Source organism: Globicephala melas, chromosome 16 (assembly GCF_963455315.2).
Source record: "Globicephala melas chromosome 16, mGloMel1.2, whole genome shotgun sequence".
In the NCBI taxonomy this organism is placed as follows: domain Eukaryota; kingdom Metazoa; phylum Chordata; class Mammalia; order Artiodactyla; family Delphinidae; genus Globicephala; species Globicephala melas.
In genome coordinates, this window is record NC_083329.1 from 31,035,900 (window position 1) to 31,054,808 (window position 18,909).

Genomic DNA, 18,909 nt, shown 5'->3' on the forward strand with positions numbered 1-18,909 from the left:
GAAGGTGGGTGATGATAACCTCACTGTCATGGACCAGCACGCTGAGCCGTGAAGCCCTGATGGGCACTGGAACTGCTGACCAGGAGAGCAGGCATTCCCCATGTCCCCGCCATCCCTCAGAAGCCAGCTTTGGCAGGGGACCTTGCCTCCATCCTCCTGGCACTACTGCTCCCATTTCCTTCCCTCCCACGGCTTCCTCCGTGCTCTCCTCTGGCCCTGCTCCCCCGTGTATGGGCTCATGGTCACCAGCTGAGCAGAAGAATCCCCTCCCCAGCTTCTAATGGCTTTTATCAGGATTTATCAGGATTAAAAGAGATGCTTTATAGGAAGAGAAAAGAATGTAAAAGAAACTAAACATGTAACTGTCTGAAGTAGCTCGTATTCATGGGCCCAATTCCTCACCCTCCCTGCATTCATGCCCTTTGCGATACATCCCATTGTGACAAAGCATAACGCCCCATCTCTGGAGGCTTAGCTACGTGACCGGCTTCAGCCACTGGATATTAACAGACATGGAAAGAGTCTTGAAAAGCACATGCACGCTGGGGTTTGCTTGCTCTCTTGTCTCCGCTGTCATCGTTGAGAAGGAGAGGGCCAGGTTAGCCCGCAGGTCCCTGGAGTAGGAGGATGGACCCGAGGAGCAGAGCCCCGCCTAGCTCAGCCAAACCCCCAGGCTGTGTACAGATCTGTGTTGCTTTAAGCCACTGAGTTTTGGGGTAGTTTGAATTTGGGGCAATACTAGCTCATATACACCCCACCCCCAGGTTCCAGCACCAGGAAGGGAAGGAGACTCCTTCCCTGTGCCCAGGGCGGGGCATCAAGCTTCTCTATGGGGTCCTGGATCTCGCCATCTCCTCTCCTCTGAGGGGGCTGGAAGGAAAGGGCAAGGATCGTTGTGAGGCCTCCCAGCTCTCCAGCAGGCTGAGGACACAGAAGCAGCTGGAACAGATGGCCTTTCGGGTCTCTTCAAGGCATGGAGTCGATGCCTTCCTAGAGAAGGCATGACGTCCAAATGGGTCTGCAGCCTGGGAGTTCCAAAGGCTGCCTCCGTTCCCTTGGGTGCCCTGAGATGAAGAGGGCAAGAGAGATCATCTCCCTGAGAGAGACTCAGAGATGGTGGTTTAGGAAATTGTGCTTCCTTCTGAGTGAAAGCAGTGAGAATACATCCCATATGTGGCCTTGTGCCAGGACACCAAGGGACACAGCTCCAGGTGACAGGGGAGGAGCAGGCTTTGACCTGAGCTGAGAGTCAGGGCTCAGTCCCCCTCCTCCAAAAGCTCCAGGAGGGACGCACAACCCCCTCTAGAATCTCTGATCTTCTGATTAAACCTATTTTGCCCCTGAAGGTAAACCTGAAACTCTTTATTCTTTCATTTTCTTACATTTTTGTTTAAGAATAGTTTAAAATATTTGAGTGAAAAACAAAAGACTCCACCATCTTGTGTTCTCCTATTTTTATTGGAAATATACAGAATTTCAGCTACACTGTGGGCATAGTGGGCTTTGATGAGCTTTCCTGAGAACAAGCCACCAATTACAACACTGTTTTTGTGGCAAATGCATTGTGAATCCTAAGTAACAGTCCCACAAATGGCCTATTAGAGCATAAACCATTACCAGGTGGGGCATGATCATGTTTCCCAAACTATTTATTTCTAGAAGCAATCTGCATTTCAGTAAGATGTAAAGAATCCCAAACTTTCCTAAAGCATCTTTCATTATAATATGAAGCATAATTTATCTAACCTGAAAAAAAAAAAAACCAGAAAAGAAGTCGACCACTTTTTCCTAAGCATTTCTTTCCCATGGTTCGATGTAATCCAATCCCAGATGTGCAAAGATTTCTTCTTCACTTCCTGCTTTGAGAAACATCCTCTGAAAGCATAACAAGACATGTGTGCATTCAGATATTTTTGTTAAGCATCTCGATGCTGACACAGTGAAAATATAACTTGTAGAACTGTTTTGTCAAAACAAATCACTGCCAAAACACATTACCCTGCTTCTGAGGATAGAAATTCATCTTACCTGACTTCCGTACTTTTTGTATTTTCCCACCCCCCAAAACTTAATAAATTAAGGTAAAAGGATGACAGCCTTACATATTCAACTAGAGGCATTTGGTATTCTTCCTACGGATCTGTAGTTCTTAACCACGTTGCTCATTAGAACTACCTGAAGGAGTTTTTTTTTTTAAATGTTGAAAACTGAGCTATACCCCAGTCCAATGAAGTCAGAAGCTCGGAGAGGTCTTGTCCTCCATCTGTTTAAGGGGGCTGGGAAATTCTCCTGTGCATTCAGAATTACGTACTGCTGCCATTGGTAAGGAGGAACGATGATTATAGGATACTTGTGTATGCTGGGGCCTCCTCCTGGCCTTCCACCCCTGCCCCGCTCCCGCCAGGCTCCCACCGCATGATCTCTGTTAGAGCAAGCACCACTTCTCCTCCAGCCCTTCTTGTTATAGCACAGCGTTGGGCCTGTAGGAGGCACTCGCTTATGTTGAACTATTTGTTACGTGTCAATTTGTAAGTCTTCCTACATCGTGTTATGTGAAGCTGTCTCCACTCACATGCTAGACCACTGAGGCTTTCCTGCCAGCATCCACAGCCCTCTCTTATGACGGCAGCGCCTTGATTTTTCTTTGGGAAACCACTCCTCCCTACTCTCAGTCTCTGAGGGTCAGGTGGGGCTAATCCCACCTCCAAGGAGGGGCACATGACCCAAGCCTGGCCAATAAGAGCTTTGGAAAAGGGTTCAGGGATTGGCACATGGCCCAGGCCTGGCCAGTGAACATCAGCTAGGGCTCTTGCTGGAACTATTAGGAAGGAAGCTCTTTTCTGAAGGGGTAGCTAAGCTAGAAGGATGGAATTCATAGGAATACGCTGCCTGAGAGTGAAACCAACACTGAGGGAAATTTGCATGATCACCTTGATACAGCCACACCTGAAGTCCATGTTATCACAGATGCTACAGTATATAAGCCAAATTCTTTTCTTTTTTTTGCCATTTCCATTTTGTATTGGGTTTCTGACACTTGTGAGACAGCTCTAACTAAATACACCTCATTTAGACTATAAGCTCCTAAAGGGTAAAAGCCATTACTTCTAGTTATTTTGTGTCTTCTTCCTCCTCGGAGCTCTGTTTAGTGTCTTTGATCACCATAGGAAGAGTAGATCTTGGCACTTGTGGACTTAGTTGAATATTTAACTCTTCCTAATTCATACAGTAATCTATCATTTTGCTGAGGCAGCATTTGGACTACTGCAAGGCTAGCATACTAAGTGAGTCTCAGCTGGTGTGTGAGTCTAGCTGACTGCTCATCTACATCTCAGGGCAGCTCTGTTGCTCTCCTTCTTGCAGTGGACTCTCATTAATGACCTATATGATCACTCAAAATGCTGATTCTCACTGCATCTGAGGGGTACTTGAGTGATATTTGTGATTTGGGGGGATCCTTAGTTTTCTTTGGAGTTACTCATTGCAGTTACCACGGATATACCAAACTCAATTAATATTCACTGTTGGACTGGTTCTAGGGGCCCAACTAGCCCATCATCTTTGAGTCCAAAGCCTCTGAGGTGCATTCTGGGCCAGGTGGGGGCTATGCTCCCATCAGGATCTTTCCAGCTGCCCTCAACTGTGATCTGTGCGGACAGGGCACTCGGGGCAGAGGAAACTGAACCTGGACACTAAAATTAGTTCTGGAAAAGCACTCAGGGAGCCAGCCTTGGTGATGAGGATCAAAGAGGCCCATCTCAGGGAGACAGCTCCACCTTGGTCTTGTCATATAGAGCGTGGTTATCCAGCACCATCTTCCGGTCGTGTGTAGCATAGCGCCGGAGGTCTCTCTCAAACTGCTGGATAAGAAACAATTAAAATAAATTACTATCAGGACTTCCCTGGTGGAGCAGTGGTTAAGACTCTGCGCTCCCAATGCAGGGGGCCCGACTTCGATCCCTGGTCAGGGAACTAGATCCCACATGCATGCCACATCTAAGGACCCCACGTGCTGCAACTAGGGAGCCCGCCTGCCGCAACTAAGAACCAATGCAACCAAATACATAAATAAATTTTTTAAATAAATAAATAAATTACTATCAAGTCTAGAATGTCTTCGGTATTATGTGTTTAGAGATATTTAAATCCCAATACAGGAAGTCCCCTATATACAAACGAGTTCCGTTCCGAGAGCACATTCGTAAGTCCAATTTGTTCGGTAAGTCCAGCAAAGTTAGCCTAGGTACGCAACTAACACCGTCGGCTATATAGTACTGTACTGTAATAGGCTTATAATACTTTTCACACAAATAATACAAAGAAAACAAACACGAAAAATAAAACATTTAAAATCTTACAGTACAGTACCTTGAAAAGTACAGTAGTACAGGACAACAGCTGGCATACAGGGGCTGGCATCGAGTGAACAGGCAAGAAGAGTTACTGACTGGAGGAGGGAGAGGAGGTGGGAGATGGTAGAGCTGAAGGATCGTCAGCAAGAGGAGACAGAGGGCAGGCTGCGATTTCACTCATGCCTGACGCTGATGGCTCAGGTTCTGGTTCCTTGCTGGAACCAGATGCACGTTTGCATCTTTGAAAGTTCACAGTTTGAAGGTTAGTATGTAGAGGACTTACTGTAATGAAATGTCTACCTCCACTAAACATTCTCCAAGCAATTTTCTCCCCCAGGGCAATAGTCTACGATGACAAAGCTCCAAGCTCACATGCACACACTAGACTGTAAGCTCTGTGAAAAAAGGAACCTGATTTGTTCTGTTCATAACCATATTTCCTCCTCAAATGACGCCTAGCACATAGAGGTACAGCAAATATTTGCTGAATGAATAAATGAGGATTGTGAGGATCGTGTCCAAAATAATACCTGGTCCAGAGTAAATGCTGGATAAATAATACTTGGTGTTGTTTTTTATTTGGAATATCACTCATATAAAAGAGGATGAGGGGTTAGGAGACCCAGATTCCAGCCTGAATTTTGTTCCTGTCTGGCTGTGCATCTCTCTGCAAGTCACCCAGCCTCTCTGAATCTCGGTTCAGAGGGTGGAGGAAGTGCATGAGTAAGGTCCCCTCTGGCTGTAACATCCTCTCATACGAGATTCTGTAAAACTGATGGTCTGAGCCACCTGCCCCAGAGTAGCATCTCCTATGATCAGGGTGAGCTCGGAGGCTCCAGGGAGCAAAACCTGCAGCCTTAGATAGAGGACAGGGAAACCCTGGAAAAGGAGGACAATGAATGAAGTTGTCGTTGAGGTTAATTTTCCTAAGAAGCACAGATCTAGAAATGTTGTCCTTTCCATGTGAGATTAGGGAGCAAGGAGGGAATCATTGCGCCCTCTAGTGGCGAGTATGGGAAAGCTGGCAGGGACTGGGAACTGCCCTTCCTCACCTGGCTGTGTGAAGACAGACTTTCCAGCCAGAAGTTCTTTATAAGGGAGTGGAAGAGAAACTATGGCTGTGGAAGAATCAGGGTGAAGCAGATTCTGGGTGCAGTAGCTGCTGGCCTGTGAAAGTACAGGAGTGTTGCTTAGCACACGGCCTCCTACAGTCCTGGGCCACTTGCCTCCTGTCCCCCCAGCACTTAGAGCAACGGCTCCTCACACTGGGCGTGGGGGGAGGCTGGAGAGGATGGGGTAACAGGTGCAGTGAGAAGCCCCCCTTGGCTCCCCAGTTCTGTGTGGTGAGAGATCTATGCCTGGACTCCTCTGCTAAATCCTCAGGAGCATTTTTCCATATTCTGTCAGGAATTATAATGATGTCTTCCATTTGAAGGGTAATCATATTGACTCAACCAATATTTATTGAGCACCTACTATGTGACAGGTGTGTTCTGGATGCTTGGACTATAACAGAGAACAAAACAATGATGTCTGCCTTGGTGAGGCTTGGATTCAACAGGGGACACAAATAAGACACAGTAACAGCATAAGTAAATTACATGATATGTTAAAAGGTCATGCTGCGTACAGTGCAGGCCTCATAAAGGAGGTAGGATCTGAGCAAGGACTCGCCCAAGGTGAAGGAGCTAGCCAAGTGGACTCTGGGAAGAGCACACCGTGCAGAGGGAACAGCTAGAACAGAGGCCTTAGGGAGGGGCGAGCCTGCCTGGTTAGGGAGAGAGCAGTGGGGAGGAGTTCAGAGAGATGAGGGTGTGGGGAGACCACGCAGGGTCTCGTGGCCACTGGAAGGCCTTTACTCTGCGTTGAATGCGGAGCCCCTGCCAGGTTTTGAGCAGGAGAGTGACCCGATCTGACTTATGTTATGACAGGATCACTCGGCTGTAGGGGGCAAGATACCAGTCAGAACAGCTGTGGTCATAATCCGGGCAATGATATCCTAGTTAATGTTTATGGAGAGCTTACCCTGTGCTGGGTGCTGGGCTGATTTCTTGCTTTATATTAATTTCTGATCTACTCTATTATCACTAGTATTTAACAGCTTCTAAAAGAGTCTAACAATACTTCTAAAAGAACAGTATTAAGTATACAATTAGCCTCAGAATTGTGTTAAGATGAAGGCACTGTCTAATTAATCCTCATTACAATCCCGTGAGGTTGGTGCTATTATTAGTCCCATTTTTCAGATGAAGAAAGGAGGCCCAGAGAACCTAAGTAATTTACCCAAGGCCACACAGCCAATGATGGAGCTAGGACTCAGACTCCTGAATCCCAAAGCTCAGGTTCTTTACCCTGGACAGTTCTGCCTTCTGCTTTACAAGCTCTTTAGTTTCTCTCAACAACCCTGTGAGATAGGCAGGGCAAGGATGGTGTCTTTTGTTTCAGATAAAGAAAACTGAACATCGAGCAGGGGCAGTGATACTACAGTCTGGCTGTATCACTGGTCACAACACACTTCAGAGGTTGGCCCGTGCGTGCTGCATACAGTTGTGCGAGTTGTGCACTGCAAAACTCTAGAGGGCGCCATTCACTGTGTAGTCTTTGTAAATACGCATGTTTCTTATGACAATTTTCTGGGAAATGGCAGTAAGGTATTTTAAGGAAGAGATGCTTTTTAAAGTTGGCGAAAGGGGGCCATTTGGGCTAGTAAAGAGGCTGGGGTAGCCTAGGCATCTAGCCACCATTGTCCATGTGTTTCCGGAGGAGAGAGTGTACCTCCTCTAGCACCTGACACAAACGTGGACAATACTCTTGAAGGAATCTCAGCCAATAAAGTCATGCTGACAAACGGCACATCTAGTTTGATGAAATATGATTCAGAGGAAAACAAAAGCTTTTTTTTTTTTTTTTTTAAACTAATGAAGTCCATACCCAGTCCAGAAATTGCACTGTACTTGGATGGTTCTAGAAAAACCTCAGCTTAATGTGTCCCAGTGGATGCATCCTACTCAAGAAATCTTTAGGGCACAAGATCCAAAGGAAACTTTGTCAGCTTAGTAGATGAGACAACCTGGTAACTTAATGACCCCAAACTGGGGTGAGATTAATAGGTGAAGTGGCTTAAGAACATTTCCCAGGTGCTGAAATCTTTGGGTTAAAAGGTGAAATTAAATTTCTCACCTACAAAATTTTAGACCAGACCTAAACCTGGTCACCCACCAACATGTATCCACCTGGGGACAAAACACATCGCGTTCAGCGGTCACATAAGCGGGGGCGTAAAGATGGTAACACAAGTAGCTACCGTTTGCTGAGCCCTTACCACGTTTAAACACATGCATCTCATTTAACCGGATGGCAAACTTGGGAGGTGGGCGCCACTATTATCCACAATATAGATGGGGCAACTAGGACTTGAAGAGGTTATAATTTGTTTAAAGTCACCCAGCTAAAAAGTGGGAGAGCTTAGTGCTCTGTTAGTGCCCCGCAGAGCCAATAAGAGTAATTTCTGAGGACTCTGAGAAAAGAGAATAAAATGTGCTGAAGAGATGCCCATGTTCAAAACAAAGTGAACAAAGAACAACCATCTCTGCCAACGAGTCCTGACCGGCATGACCCTGTATAACGCTGGGCTTCTTTTTGGAACTCTCCCCTTTCCCAACAGACTGTTCCCAGAGATGTATGTCTATCAAACAAAGCGCATTTATGATGTGTTGTTTCATCAGCTTTCCTAATTTTAATGAATGAAAGATGCCAGCCAACGTTTTTGATTAGGGTAAGAAGCTCTAGTGCTGAGATCCTGTGCTGAAATGATTCCGGCTGAAAGCAAACACACCTGACATTTAACTCAAGGTTGAGGACAATTAATTCTACGTCATTTATCATATAAAATCCTTTAACGACTCATGTCACTCAAAGCAACAGCCAACTACATGGGAAAACAGTGTGGGGTGTTAGCTGGGAGGGTGGAGCACAAGCTAATGGGACGAATCTCGGGCGCCATGTCTATGAATATCACATGATGGGAGCTGGGAGCTGCCACTCGGCGAGCACTGGCCCCGTGCCTGGCGTGGTGCTGGGGGCTTCGCCAGCTTCATCTCACTGGATCTCTGCAACCCAGGGAGGTAGAGGCATTTTTGCCCTGACTTTCCTGATGGGAAAACTAAGTCTCAGAGGACATGGGGAACTTGACGGAGATCACCTAGCTCGCAAGAGTCAGAGCAGGGGCTTGTGACCAGGTCTGGGATGAGCCACATTGTGCCTTTAGCCACCAGACTGCTTTCTCTGCTTCCATGGTTCTCATACTTTAGCTGCGTCACCTGCAGGGTTCTTCCAAACACAAATTGCTGGGCTCTTCCCCCAGAGTTTCTGATTCAGAAGGTCTGAGGTGGGGTGGAGAATTTACATGTCTCCCCTGTTCCCAGGTAAGACTGATGCTGCTGGTCAGGGGATCTCATTTTTTTTTTTTTCTTTTTGTGTGTGTGTTTTCAAAGCCTATGCAAGCCTTAACCTCTAGGTGGTATTGCTTCCTCTATATGCAGTCACCCAAGTCCTACTGATTTTACCACCTAAATAAGACTTGAGAGTCTTTCTTCATCTGCCCTTCCCAGCCATTACTTTAATTTAGATCTTTCTCATCCTTATCTAGACTATTGTGTTAACCTCCTAGTCTAACTCAGTAGATGATTCAGATCATTTAAATAGTTTCCCTGTTACCTATAGGTTAAACTGTAAGATCCTCAACATTTATAATCCATCCCCACATTCTATTACCTGCCCACTTCCATATTGTATTACATTATAAATCCCTTGAGCGTGGGGACCAGTATCTTTTTATTCCTTATATTGTGAACATAATAACTGCTCAGCCAATAGTTGTTGACTTAATGAAGTAGGCAGGCTCTTGGCTTGGCAGTTAACTATACTTCTCTAGAATTAAAATGAATTACTCTGTGTAGTAGGAATAAGAAGATTCTTTTATTTTCATATATTAATAATTCACACATTATTATTTTATGGTAGTAATGTCATACATTCCTCCAGTAATATTAATTTGAATTAATACGATTTTAAGCTATTACATGCAGCTGTTCTGAGTTCCTGTAGAATTGTCTTTTTTTTTTTTTTTCCCAGAAGGGAATTAATAGAATTGCGACATAACAAGAGCAGAAACACTTGGCTTTGGACATCCGTTGTGGTACAAAATAAAAAATTAGCAGTCATTGACTCCTTGTTAGAAACTTGACTCCTAGTCAAAGATTTATAAACTTTACCTTGTGTAAATAAGTCTGTAATCATAATCATTTATGATGCTCAGAATATACCAATGATTCATGAGCCACTCTAAGGGAATCGTGTAACTGGTATAAATCCGTACTTGGTTTTGTTTTAATTTGCAACTTTTCTTCTTAAAGTCTTTTTTAATCTAAAGTTTTGATGGGTACATTGAAACACGGTAAAAATTATTGACAGTTGTGACATTATTTTTAACAAAAATGTTTACATCATAAAAACAAGTTTCTTAGACTTATTAGAAGGGTAAGATTTCATGACAGATGAAATATTTAAGATATGCTTCATTTAATATATCAGTAAGTTTCACTAACTACATATTTTGTGTTAATTCATTTATTTTTTTAAATTGAGGTATAGTTCACATACAGTAAAATTTACTGTTTTGTAGTGTACAATTCAGTGGCTTTTAGTATATTTATGAAGTTGTCCAACTATCACCAATCTGTAATTACAGAACATTTTTATCACCCCAAAAGAAATCCATGCTTGTTAGCAGTCACTTCCTTTTCTTCTCCACCTTACCCCTGGCAACCACTAATTTACTTTCTGTCTCTATGGGTTTACCAATTCTGGAGATTTCATATGGATTTATACAATATGTGGCCTTCTGTGTCTTGGCTTCTTTCTTTTTTGTGTGTGTCATATTTTTTTTAATGTTTATTTATTTATTTATTTTCTTATTAGTCATCCATTTTATACACATCAGTGTATACATGTCAATCCCAATCTCCCAGTTCAGAGGGGATCTCATTTTGAGAATAACTGTTCTAAATGCATCTGTCTCAGGTGACCATGTGCAGGTGGAATGCCCTGGTTTTGAGATTTCTGGCCACTTCCCTCTCTCCTGTCCACCCCCTCCCCCTTCCTTGTCCGTCTCCCCCCCATCCCCACCCCCACTGCCATTGTCTCTCCCCTGGGCCCAGGTAGACCCAGTCTACCTCTTCTGGAAAGCTAAGACCATCCCACGGATACAGGTAGCGCTTACCCGGGAGCCAGTCCAGCCCAGCAGGGCAAAGGCATATTGCTCGTAGGGGCACATGACCAGGTCCACACGGATGGCCTTCCAGGTCTTTCCTTCCTGTTGGGTGGACTTGTCACTGTCCACTCTCTGATGGTGCAATTTTAAAATCAGAAAGCATTTTTGAAAATGATCTAAAGCATCCACTTGTCTGCTTGGCCCCTTGAACTTTTCAAATGTCGACTCCACAAGGTCACAGTATAAAAGTAATCCCTGAAAATAAGCAGAAAGACATCAGGAAGAGTCCCTGATGCAGAGGGTCAGAGATTTCATATTGGGCTCTTAATGAACGCTCTTAAAGAAAGCTTTGCAGATTTAAGCAAAACGTGGGTGCGTTTTGTCCTTGCCTTGTGAGCCCACCTGGCGACACTAGCAGAGGGAGCCATGGAGTGGGTGTGTTACACTCCCTCTGCAGCAGAGGAACTTAGCGATTAGAGGGGCCAAGCCAAGGCCACTTCATGGCAAAGCTGCCAGAGAATCTACGCCCGCAAGGTCTGACGGCTGACCAGCGTTCACAAACGTGCCGCATTCCCTTAAGTACAAACCAACTGTGAACAAAAAGCCGTGCCGTTTCTATGCGGTTGTTGAGTTTTAGTGTCCCTGCATAAAATACTGATGACTAGGTCTACTTGGCTCCAAAGTTTGTGGCTCAGGCTCAGCCGCGTTGGGACCTGATGACTCACTCTTTCTAGGGAGCACTTTGAGACTGTTGCTCTGCCTGCCTTGGAGACTCAGACAAAATTGGTGGCACGTCACCGAACGTCGCCTAGTCAGAAAGTTACGCCCAGCAAGCTGCCATCCTCCAATTTATCTGCTCCGTGGGACTTCCTCACGGCACAGGGCAGATGTGGGGTAGGGAAAGGCAGAGCTTGCAACTAACTGCTGAATCTGAGTATCAACTAGAAGAGCAAATAACCTGAAAATAATCTAGTCATAGCTATTAGGGTGTATGTTCTGTTCTCGGATTCTTTAGGTCAGACATTCTCAAATATTATCATCAGACGCATTTGGAAGGTTTGTTAAAGCACGGTTTGGGAGGTCCTGTCCCCGGAGTGATTCGTGCGGGGGCGGGGCGGGGGGGGGGAGATGAATGTGCATTTCTAATAAGTTCCCAGGTGGTGCTGATGCTTCTGATCTAGGGACCACAGTTGGAGCATCACTCGTTCCATTTGCTATTGTTATTAGAAGCGCTTGGCATTTCCTGCGCAATCCACCCCCACCCCCAAGAGACATTGTTTCAATTCAACTCAACACTTTGAGAAGGGGATGCTTTTCCTTTTGCTGATCTCAGAAGAGGGAACACTTGGCCCTTCAGTGCCTCTCCCAGAAAAGGCATGAGGAAGAACCGGCGCCGTCTGAAGCTGGGGTGGGGAGTGGGGGGTTGTGGGGCAGCGCTGATGTCAGGAAGAGCCTCTGGTGCAGGAGGCAGGTGTTGCCCTAGGCAAATCTAACAACCACCTCCGGGAAGACACAATTCTGCTTTTTAATGAAACTTACTAAGATTAGTCAATATCACAACCTTTCGTGTCAATTTCAATTATGTAAATCTGAAAAGCGAGCTATTAAAATATCAAAACAGTCTTACTTTGAAGCCAAGTTTGTAACTTCCCTCCCCCCTTTAAAAAAATTCACAAAGCTGGCTTCCTAAAAGTTGTAAACTGTGTTTGCACTATTGCCACGTGGTGGTGACACTTTGGCTGGTCATAGACACACGGGCCACCCACCAGGCAGGAACCCAAACTACACCCAGCCAGCCCTCCCCTCTTTGGGGTGAATTGCTGGTGGCCAGTGGAGTCTTCTGGATGGCACTCTCCCCCCAAGATCAGTATTTCCAAGCTCTTTTCCTCCCCTTCTCCCACGGAGAGGTCTTCTACAAGGCCCACATGTAGATTCATCTGATAGGCAACTGAAAACCATACCCATTGGCTGTTCATTCGTTCTGCAGGTGTTTTAAAACATCCTATGTGTATATGCGTGTGTTGTGTAAGCATGTGCTCGAGTGTGCCTGCATGAGATATAATCATTTTAATCTGGAAAGTGCAGATTTTGGTAAGAAAGGCAGGGGTGGGGAGTGAGGTAGAGGTGGAAGTTAACCATGATTCACAACAGAGGTGCTGGGGGCAGGCGTGGGGCTGCAGGGGTGTGGACAGAGTGGGTGCCCGATTGTCAACAAGGGAGGGGGAACAGCTGCTCGCGTTCTCCCCTGGGTCCCCTCACCCCGCACAGTGCCTGGCTCTCTGGCAGAGTTCAGTATACAGTCGTGCAGGAGAGATCATGACTACAGCCACTGTTTAATAGGCATTTATCAAGCCCTGCACTAATTCTCTCAGTTAATCCTGCCATTAACAAATGAGAGAGGCTTGCTATCCCTGTTTCACAGATGAGGAAAGAGAAGCTAGGAGAGAGTCTCAGCTCCTACAGCCAGTACATGGCAGGGTTGTGCTTTTAAAATCCTAAATCTAAAACCCGCGTGCTTAACCTCTGCCTCCACCAGTGTCTGCCCATCTCTTTGCTTGGGGACCAGCAGTACGGCTGCCTGGCGGCCGAAGACAGACCAGCGAAAATGAGGCTTCTTGTCCCCATCTCCCAACCCCATCCCATGTCGTGCTGGAACAGTCTCAGAGCGTGGGGAGGGTGGTGACTGTCTACCAAGGTCAAATAGGTCCACCCTTGCCAGAGCCCCTGATGGGGGTGCAGGCAGCCCTGTCTCCACCCAGGCCGTGGCTGGCAGAGCCCCTCAGGGTGCTGTCTGTCCATGAGAATCTTTCAGCTTTCCTGCTCGAGTGGAGAAGTAGGGCCAGCCTAGGCTCGGCTGACTCTTTCTCGTCCGGCATTCCCCTGGCTCAGCCTATGATGCTCACACTCAGAGCTCCTGGCTGTCTGGATCCCCGCTCCTGAGAGAGGGGCCTCGTGGGTGAATTTGGATCTGGTTCCAAAGTTGGGTCTTCGATTCTGGTACTCCTGGCACCAGAGTCGTGTGTTTCTTCCACTAACTGTGTCTGAGGTCTTCTTTCTCCTGTGTGTCAGGGAGATCTGTCCACACCCAGAAGATGCTAAATCACTCAGGAGAAATGAGGCTGTGCTGGAAAAACACCAGCCCCAGCCTCCTCAAGCCGTCCAGGCCTACGGGTTCCTAGGGAAGGGCCCTCTGGTCTCCTCAGCGCTCTCACTGGGGTTGGGCAGGAGTCAGGGCCCTGCAGGTGGCTCTGGCCACAGGGTCATCCTTAGTTCCCTCCACTGGGTAATATGTGGCCCGGGGCAAATCCGATCTCAGTGGGTGGGGGCTCCTGAGCCATGACCTCTGCTGGGCCCAGCTTGCCCTCATTAGCTCACTTCTTCCCATCTCAGCACAAAGTCAAGGTGGTTATTGACCAGCATAGAGTTCAAGGCAGCCCCAACACCTCTCTGGCTGATTTTATCCTAGTCTTAGCCCCACCCCTAAGCTTGCTCTACCCTGGTTCACACCTCCCAGGTCTTCTCAGCACACGCTGTTCATTTTGTTTAGGGCTCTGATGCCTCCGCACATCCAGCACAGAGACAAGCCGCCCTCGGCCCCTTTGGTAACAGGACAAGTGTGTATATACAAGCTCACAACCCGGACTCTAGGACCCAAAGCAGGTACGTCTCGCTGCATGTCACTGGCACTGCGTAAGCTGTTGCCAACGACTGAGAATCAGTTAGATGATCGTTACACATTTCCAAGGTCAATAGTGTGCCGAATCCAACGGTATTAACATAATTCTTGAGTGCCCAAACATCTACTTATGATCTTTCTTCTTACCTTTCTTTCCCATAAGTTTATCACTTTCGGCAAAAGTTGTTGCTCTTCATCCTCTGTTGATCCTGGGCTGGTAATTAAAAAATCTACATCATGCCCAGTCTTCTTACGCCTGATTTTAAAAATTGTATAAAATTGAAATGAATTAGATTTTTAGCTCTCAATTTAAAAAAGCCACCTGGGTTTCTATGCCCCATGCTTAAGGTTTGCAACACAAAATGCTCATGATGTATCTTTTAAACAAAAGATCCTTGGTTACACAACTCTCCTCCTTGCAAAATAAATTTATGACACAGAAAAATTAAAAAATCATATACGGTACGTATATGATTATGTACATGTGGGTAAAAATGGCAAAGATTATTTCTTCTCCACACCCACACGTGCACACACTCCCACACGCCAGAGACAAGCTGGACAACAAGCAAACCAAGAATTATATTCACGTAACATGAGATAGGGTTCTTGCAATTACGACATAGACTAAGGGCATTTTCTTGGATTTGATCTTGTCTTCCCACTTTCTCCGTCACCTCCACAGCCAACAGCCACCATGTAAGAGGACCACGGGGAGAGATGGAGAAGGGTGTGGGAGGGAAGGAGTCTCTTTCTGAAACGGGGCTTCAATATCCAAAAATTGCACACATCTCTGTGAAGAGTTTATTTATTCACTCATTGACACAACCAATATTTCTCAAGTGCCTACTGTGTGCCAGGCACCACGCACTGGCTCTCACTGAGCACTAAGCTCCCGAACCTTAGTGGGGAAACACGCATACAAACAATTACTTGACAGCTGTCCAGGGAGAACTGAGGAGGTGTGCCTCGCCCAGCATGGGGAGGAGGGAGTCAAGGAAGGCTTTCTGGGGGAGGTGGCATCTGAATTGAAGCTTAAAGGATGAGGAGAAGTGAGCCAGCTGATGAGTTGAGGGAAACAAGCCCAAGCAGAAAGGTGGGACGGAGCAAAGTCACAGAGGCGAGAAAGAGCTCCGTGTGTGCTGAGAGTGACCAGCCACCTGGGGTTGCTGGAGTGAAGCATGAGGTGCAGGAGATGAGGCTGCAGAGAGAAGCTGGCGCCAGACCCCGGAAGGCCTTTTGTGCCCAAACTCCTGAGCATGGGGAGCCACTGAAGGTGTTAGAGCAGGGGAGGTAAAAGCAGCCGTCAGCATTATTTACCTCCGGAATCCTCCCGTCATGGTGACGAAGGCATCAGGCATAAATGCCCAGACGGCCTCTTTAACCAGCACACCGACTGCCTCTGCTTCGGCCCTGGTCACACAGCTGACAAGGTCTTCATAATAGAGGAATCCTGAGAGGCCATTGGACAGGTCAATGGAGAAAGGGACATATCTCGTGTGAAATGACCAGCCCTCAGTGAGAGGGGATCCGTCCCCACATAGAGCTAACGTGGCCACAGACATCAATGCCAAACTGTTCCCCAGAGACCGAGTGATCTGCGTTCTCTTGGTTGTGAATTTTTCATGTTAACAATGGCTCTTTGCTTTCTGACTGAGAGACTTACAATTTCCTGACTAAGGAAGAGGCAATATTCCATATCCTAGAACCAAGCTGTTCAAATCTGACTTCCTATTGAAGAACCAGCCCTCCTGATCAATAAGCTGTGCCCTATTATTTTAAAAAGATAATGCATAAAGATTAGGGGTGGGAAGATTTGGGGTTGCACGGTTATAGATGAATTACAGAATTGAAGTCAAGAATAGGAAGGCGGGGGGCTTCCCTGGTGGCGCAGTGGTTAAGAATCTACCTGCCAATGCAGGGACACGGGTTTGAGCCCTGGTCCGGGAAGATCCCACATGCTGCGGAGCAACTAAGCCCGAGCGCCACAACTACTGAGCCTGCGCTCTAGAACCCGCGAGCCACAACTACTGAGCCCGCGTGCCACAACTACTGAAGCCCGCGTGCCTAGAGCCCGTGCTCTGCAACAAGAGAAGCCGCCGCAATGAGAAGCCCGCGCACCGCAATGAAGAGTAGCCCCTGCTCGCCACAACCAGAGAAAAGCCTGTGCGCAGCAACGAAGACCCAACGCAGCCAAAAATAAATAATACAGTTAGTGTGGGGGCACTAACTATAATGAAAAGATTGATAATTTGGATTTCATTGAATATAAGAACGTATATTCATCAAAGGACATTATCAAGCAATGAAGAAACACGCTACCAACTGGGAGAAGATATTTGCATATTATGTATCTGACACAGTGCTGGTGGGGTGTCTGCTAGAGCTAAATCAATAGCTATTCAGCCTCTGACCCAGCAATTTCACTCCTAGGTGTATGCACAAGAGAAATGAGGACATATATCCCCAGGTACAAGAATGTTCATAGCCAAAACCTGGAAATAATTCTAATGTCCATCAACAGGAAATGGGTAAATAAATTATGATACCAATGGAAGAAAAATTGCTAAGAGGGTAGATCTCATGTTGTGTTCGTACCATATTTTAAAAAATCAATTTAATAAAATTAAACAAATCATGTATAAATGTGAAAAAAAATGAACAACAATTTCCATTTGGCTCTTTTTTGATACAAAAATTTCATCATGGCTGATAGTCACAGTACAACTCATTTGGTAACCATAAAACTCCTGTGATTACTCAGGATGTACCTAAACCAAAAGTCATGATTAACAGCAATTTCTTTAAGGACATATGCAGGTGTCAGGAATGAACATGGAGATAGTTTAATAATTTGTTGACACCTATGAAAGCAACTTAATTGGCTTTCCTTTTGGGTATGGTAGGGAGGTTAACTTATTACCCTGTTCAGGGTTACATGTGTGCTGTTATATTTCAGAAACCAATGTGGCATGTGAATCCTCAAGCCTCAGGGAATTAAAACCAAGTATGATTATAAGTAAAACTGAATCAGGGTTTCACCCCTGGATCGTACTTTCAACATGTTCAGTTAGCTTACCCTTGGCAAAATGCTAAACTATTCCCATTGACAAGTCCATTCATTGTAGCGCTGCTACAAGGGACACATAAAGCCTGGGTTTTTCAGCTATAAGTATGATAGGAAGGCATTCCTCGAGTTCTACATAAAACAAAAGCATTAGATAGTCGGATGGCCATCACTGATGGATTGAGAGAATAATAGCTGCTTCATTCATCTGTCTGGAAGAGCCCAAATAGGAAGAGAAAAATCCAGTTTACAAAGCTGGGGAATTGGGAGCTACTTGGATCCCAAGAGCATTCGGTGTCAGTTGATAAAGGTTTTCATCTAAGGGAAATACGGCATTGCCTCCCATTTTCTCTCTATGTGTTGACAGCCCTTACTATCATTCTGAGCCATGTTTAATACTTATGTATATTTTAATACTTACGTATATATTTCTATGGCAACTCTAGAGCTGGTGTCCATCACGCTTATTAAGTGTGCACTTTCAGAAGCCCAGAATATGAATGTGGGTCTTTTTTTCCCTTAGGCTCTTTTAGTTCCTATGTGGCATCTTATAAACCTTATTAGCAATTTTTCGGAGGCTAGCAACTTAATGAAGTTGGGGAATTCTATGGTAGTGTTGATGTGAACCACCAAGAATTGATTTCTTCCTCTCCGCTTCCTTGTTTCTTTTCATCACTTAAACAGAAGATAGCTGTTTTCTCTTTTCTTTTCTTTCTGGTCTCCTCTTGTAGAAGATTCCCTTACTTTCATATGATTAAAAATGTTGACAACATCCTCATTCTTTCTAACTCAGAAGCCATAGTGCTCAGAACTGGGGCTGTGACTTCCTTTCAAATCCCAGTTATATTGTATTTCTATTGCATATTAAAAATAAACATTTAAATGATACAATTTTTGACCCTGTTTTTTGACATTCCTTGATTGAAAAAAATATACCAGGACCCTTCATAAATAGAAGTGATCAAGCCATCTTCAACCTCCGTGAGGCCCTGCCAGGCTTTCAGATGCCTGTCTCTACACTCTTCTGGGTTAAGGAGTCCTGGTTGGGTAGATAAACCCCTGTCTAGATTTCCACCATTTCCCTTCTATGTCCTGGTTCTTACAGTTTCTAAAGCAGATCCGTATTTGTACCAAGCAACAGCTCTAGTTCGTTCAAATATTCTTTACTCCCCAACTCTCCAGGTCAACTTTCTGTCTTGGATTCCTCACCCATACCTCTTACCCAGCCAGGACCCAAATATCTGAAAGGGTCAGTTCAGTAAGAACTAGATCAATGGTGCAACCAGGTTTGACAGCAGGATAAAGGAATGACAACAGCCCTCATGCAGGGTATATTTGCTCTGTGCCAGGCTAAGCGCTTTGCCTGCAAGATCTGATCTGTTCCCCACTTACGTACTGATGTTACCTCCCTTTTATAGATGAGGTAACGAAGGCTCAAAGATTTTAACTAACTTTCTCAAGATGACACGACTGGAGAGTGCCAGAGCCAGGATTTGGATCCAGGTCTGTCTGATTCCAAAAGCTTGGGCTTTTAGCCATAGCA

The 18,909-nt window shown here is 45.6% G+C and overlaps 1 protein-coding gene across 1 annotated transcript in view; it reads right to left on the minus strand.

Moving 5' to 3' along the window:
• Positions 1–1,788: 1,788 nt before the first annotated feature.
• DNTT (DNA nucleotidylexotransferase) overlaps positions 1,789–18,909 on the minus strand; it is a 34,319-nt gene continuing 17,198 nt past the window's right edge. The window contains exons 7-11 of the mRNA XM_030865571.2: positions 15,620–15,752; positions 14,447–14,555; positions 10,633–10,878; positions 3,777–3,860; positions 1,789–1,875 (exon numbers count right to left, since the gene is read on the minus strand). Of these exons, the coding sequence (XP_030721431.1) occupies positions 1,789–1,875; positions 3,777–3,860; positions 10,633–10,878; positions 14,447–14,555; positions 15,620–15,752 (659 nt within the window). The remainder of the gene's footprint in view (positions 1,876–3,776; positions 3,861–10,632; positions 10,879–14,446; positions 14,556–15,619; positions 15,753–18,909) is intronic.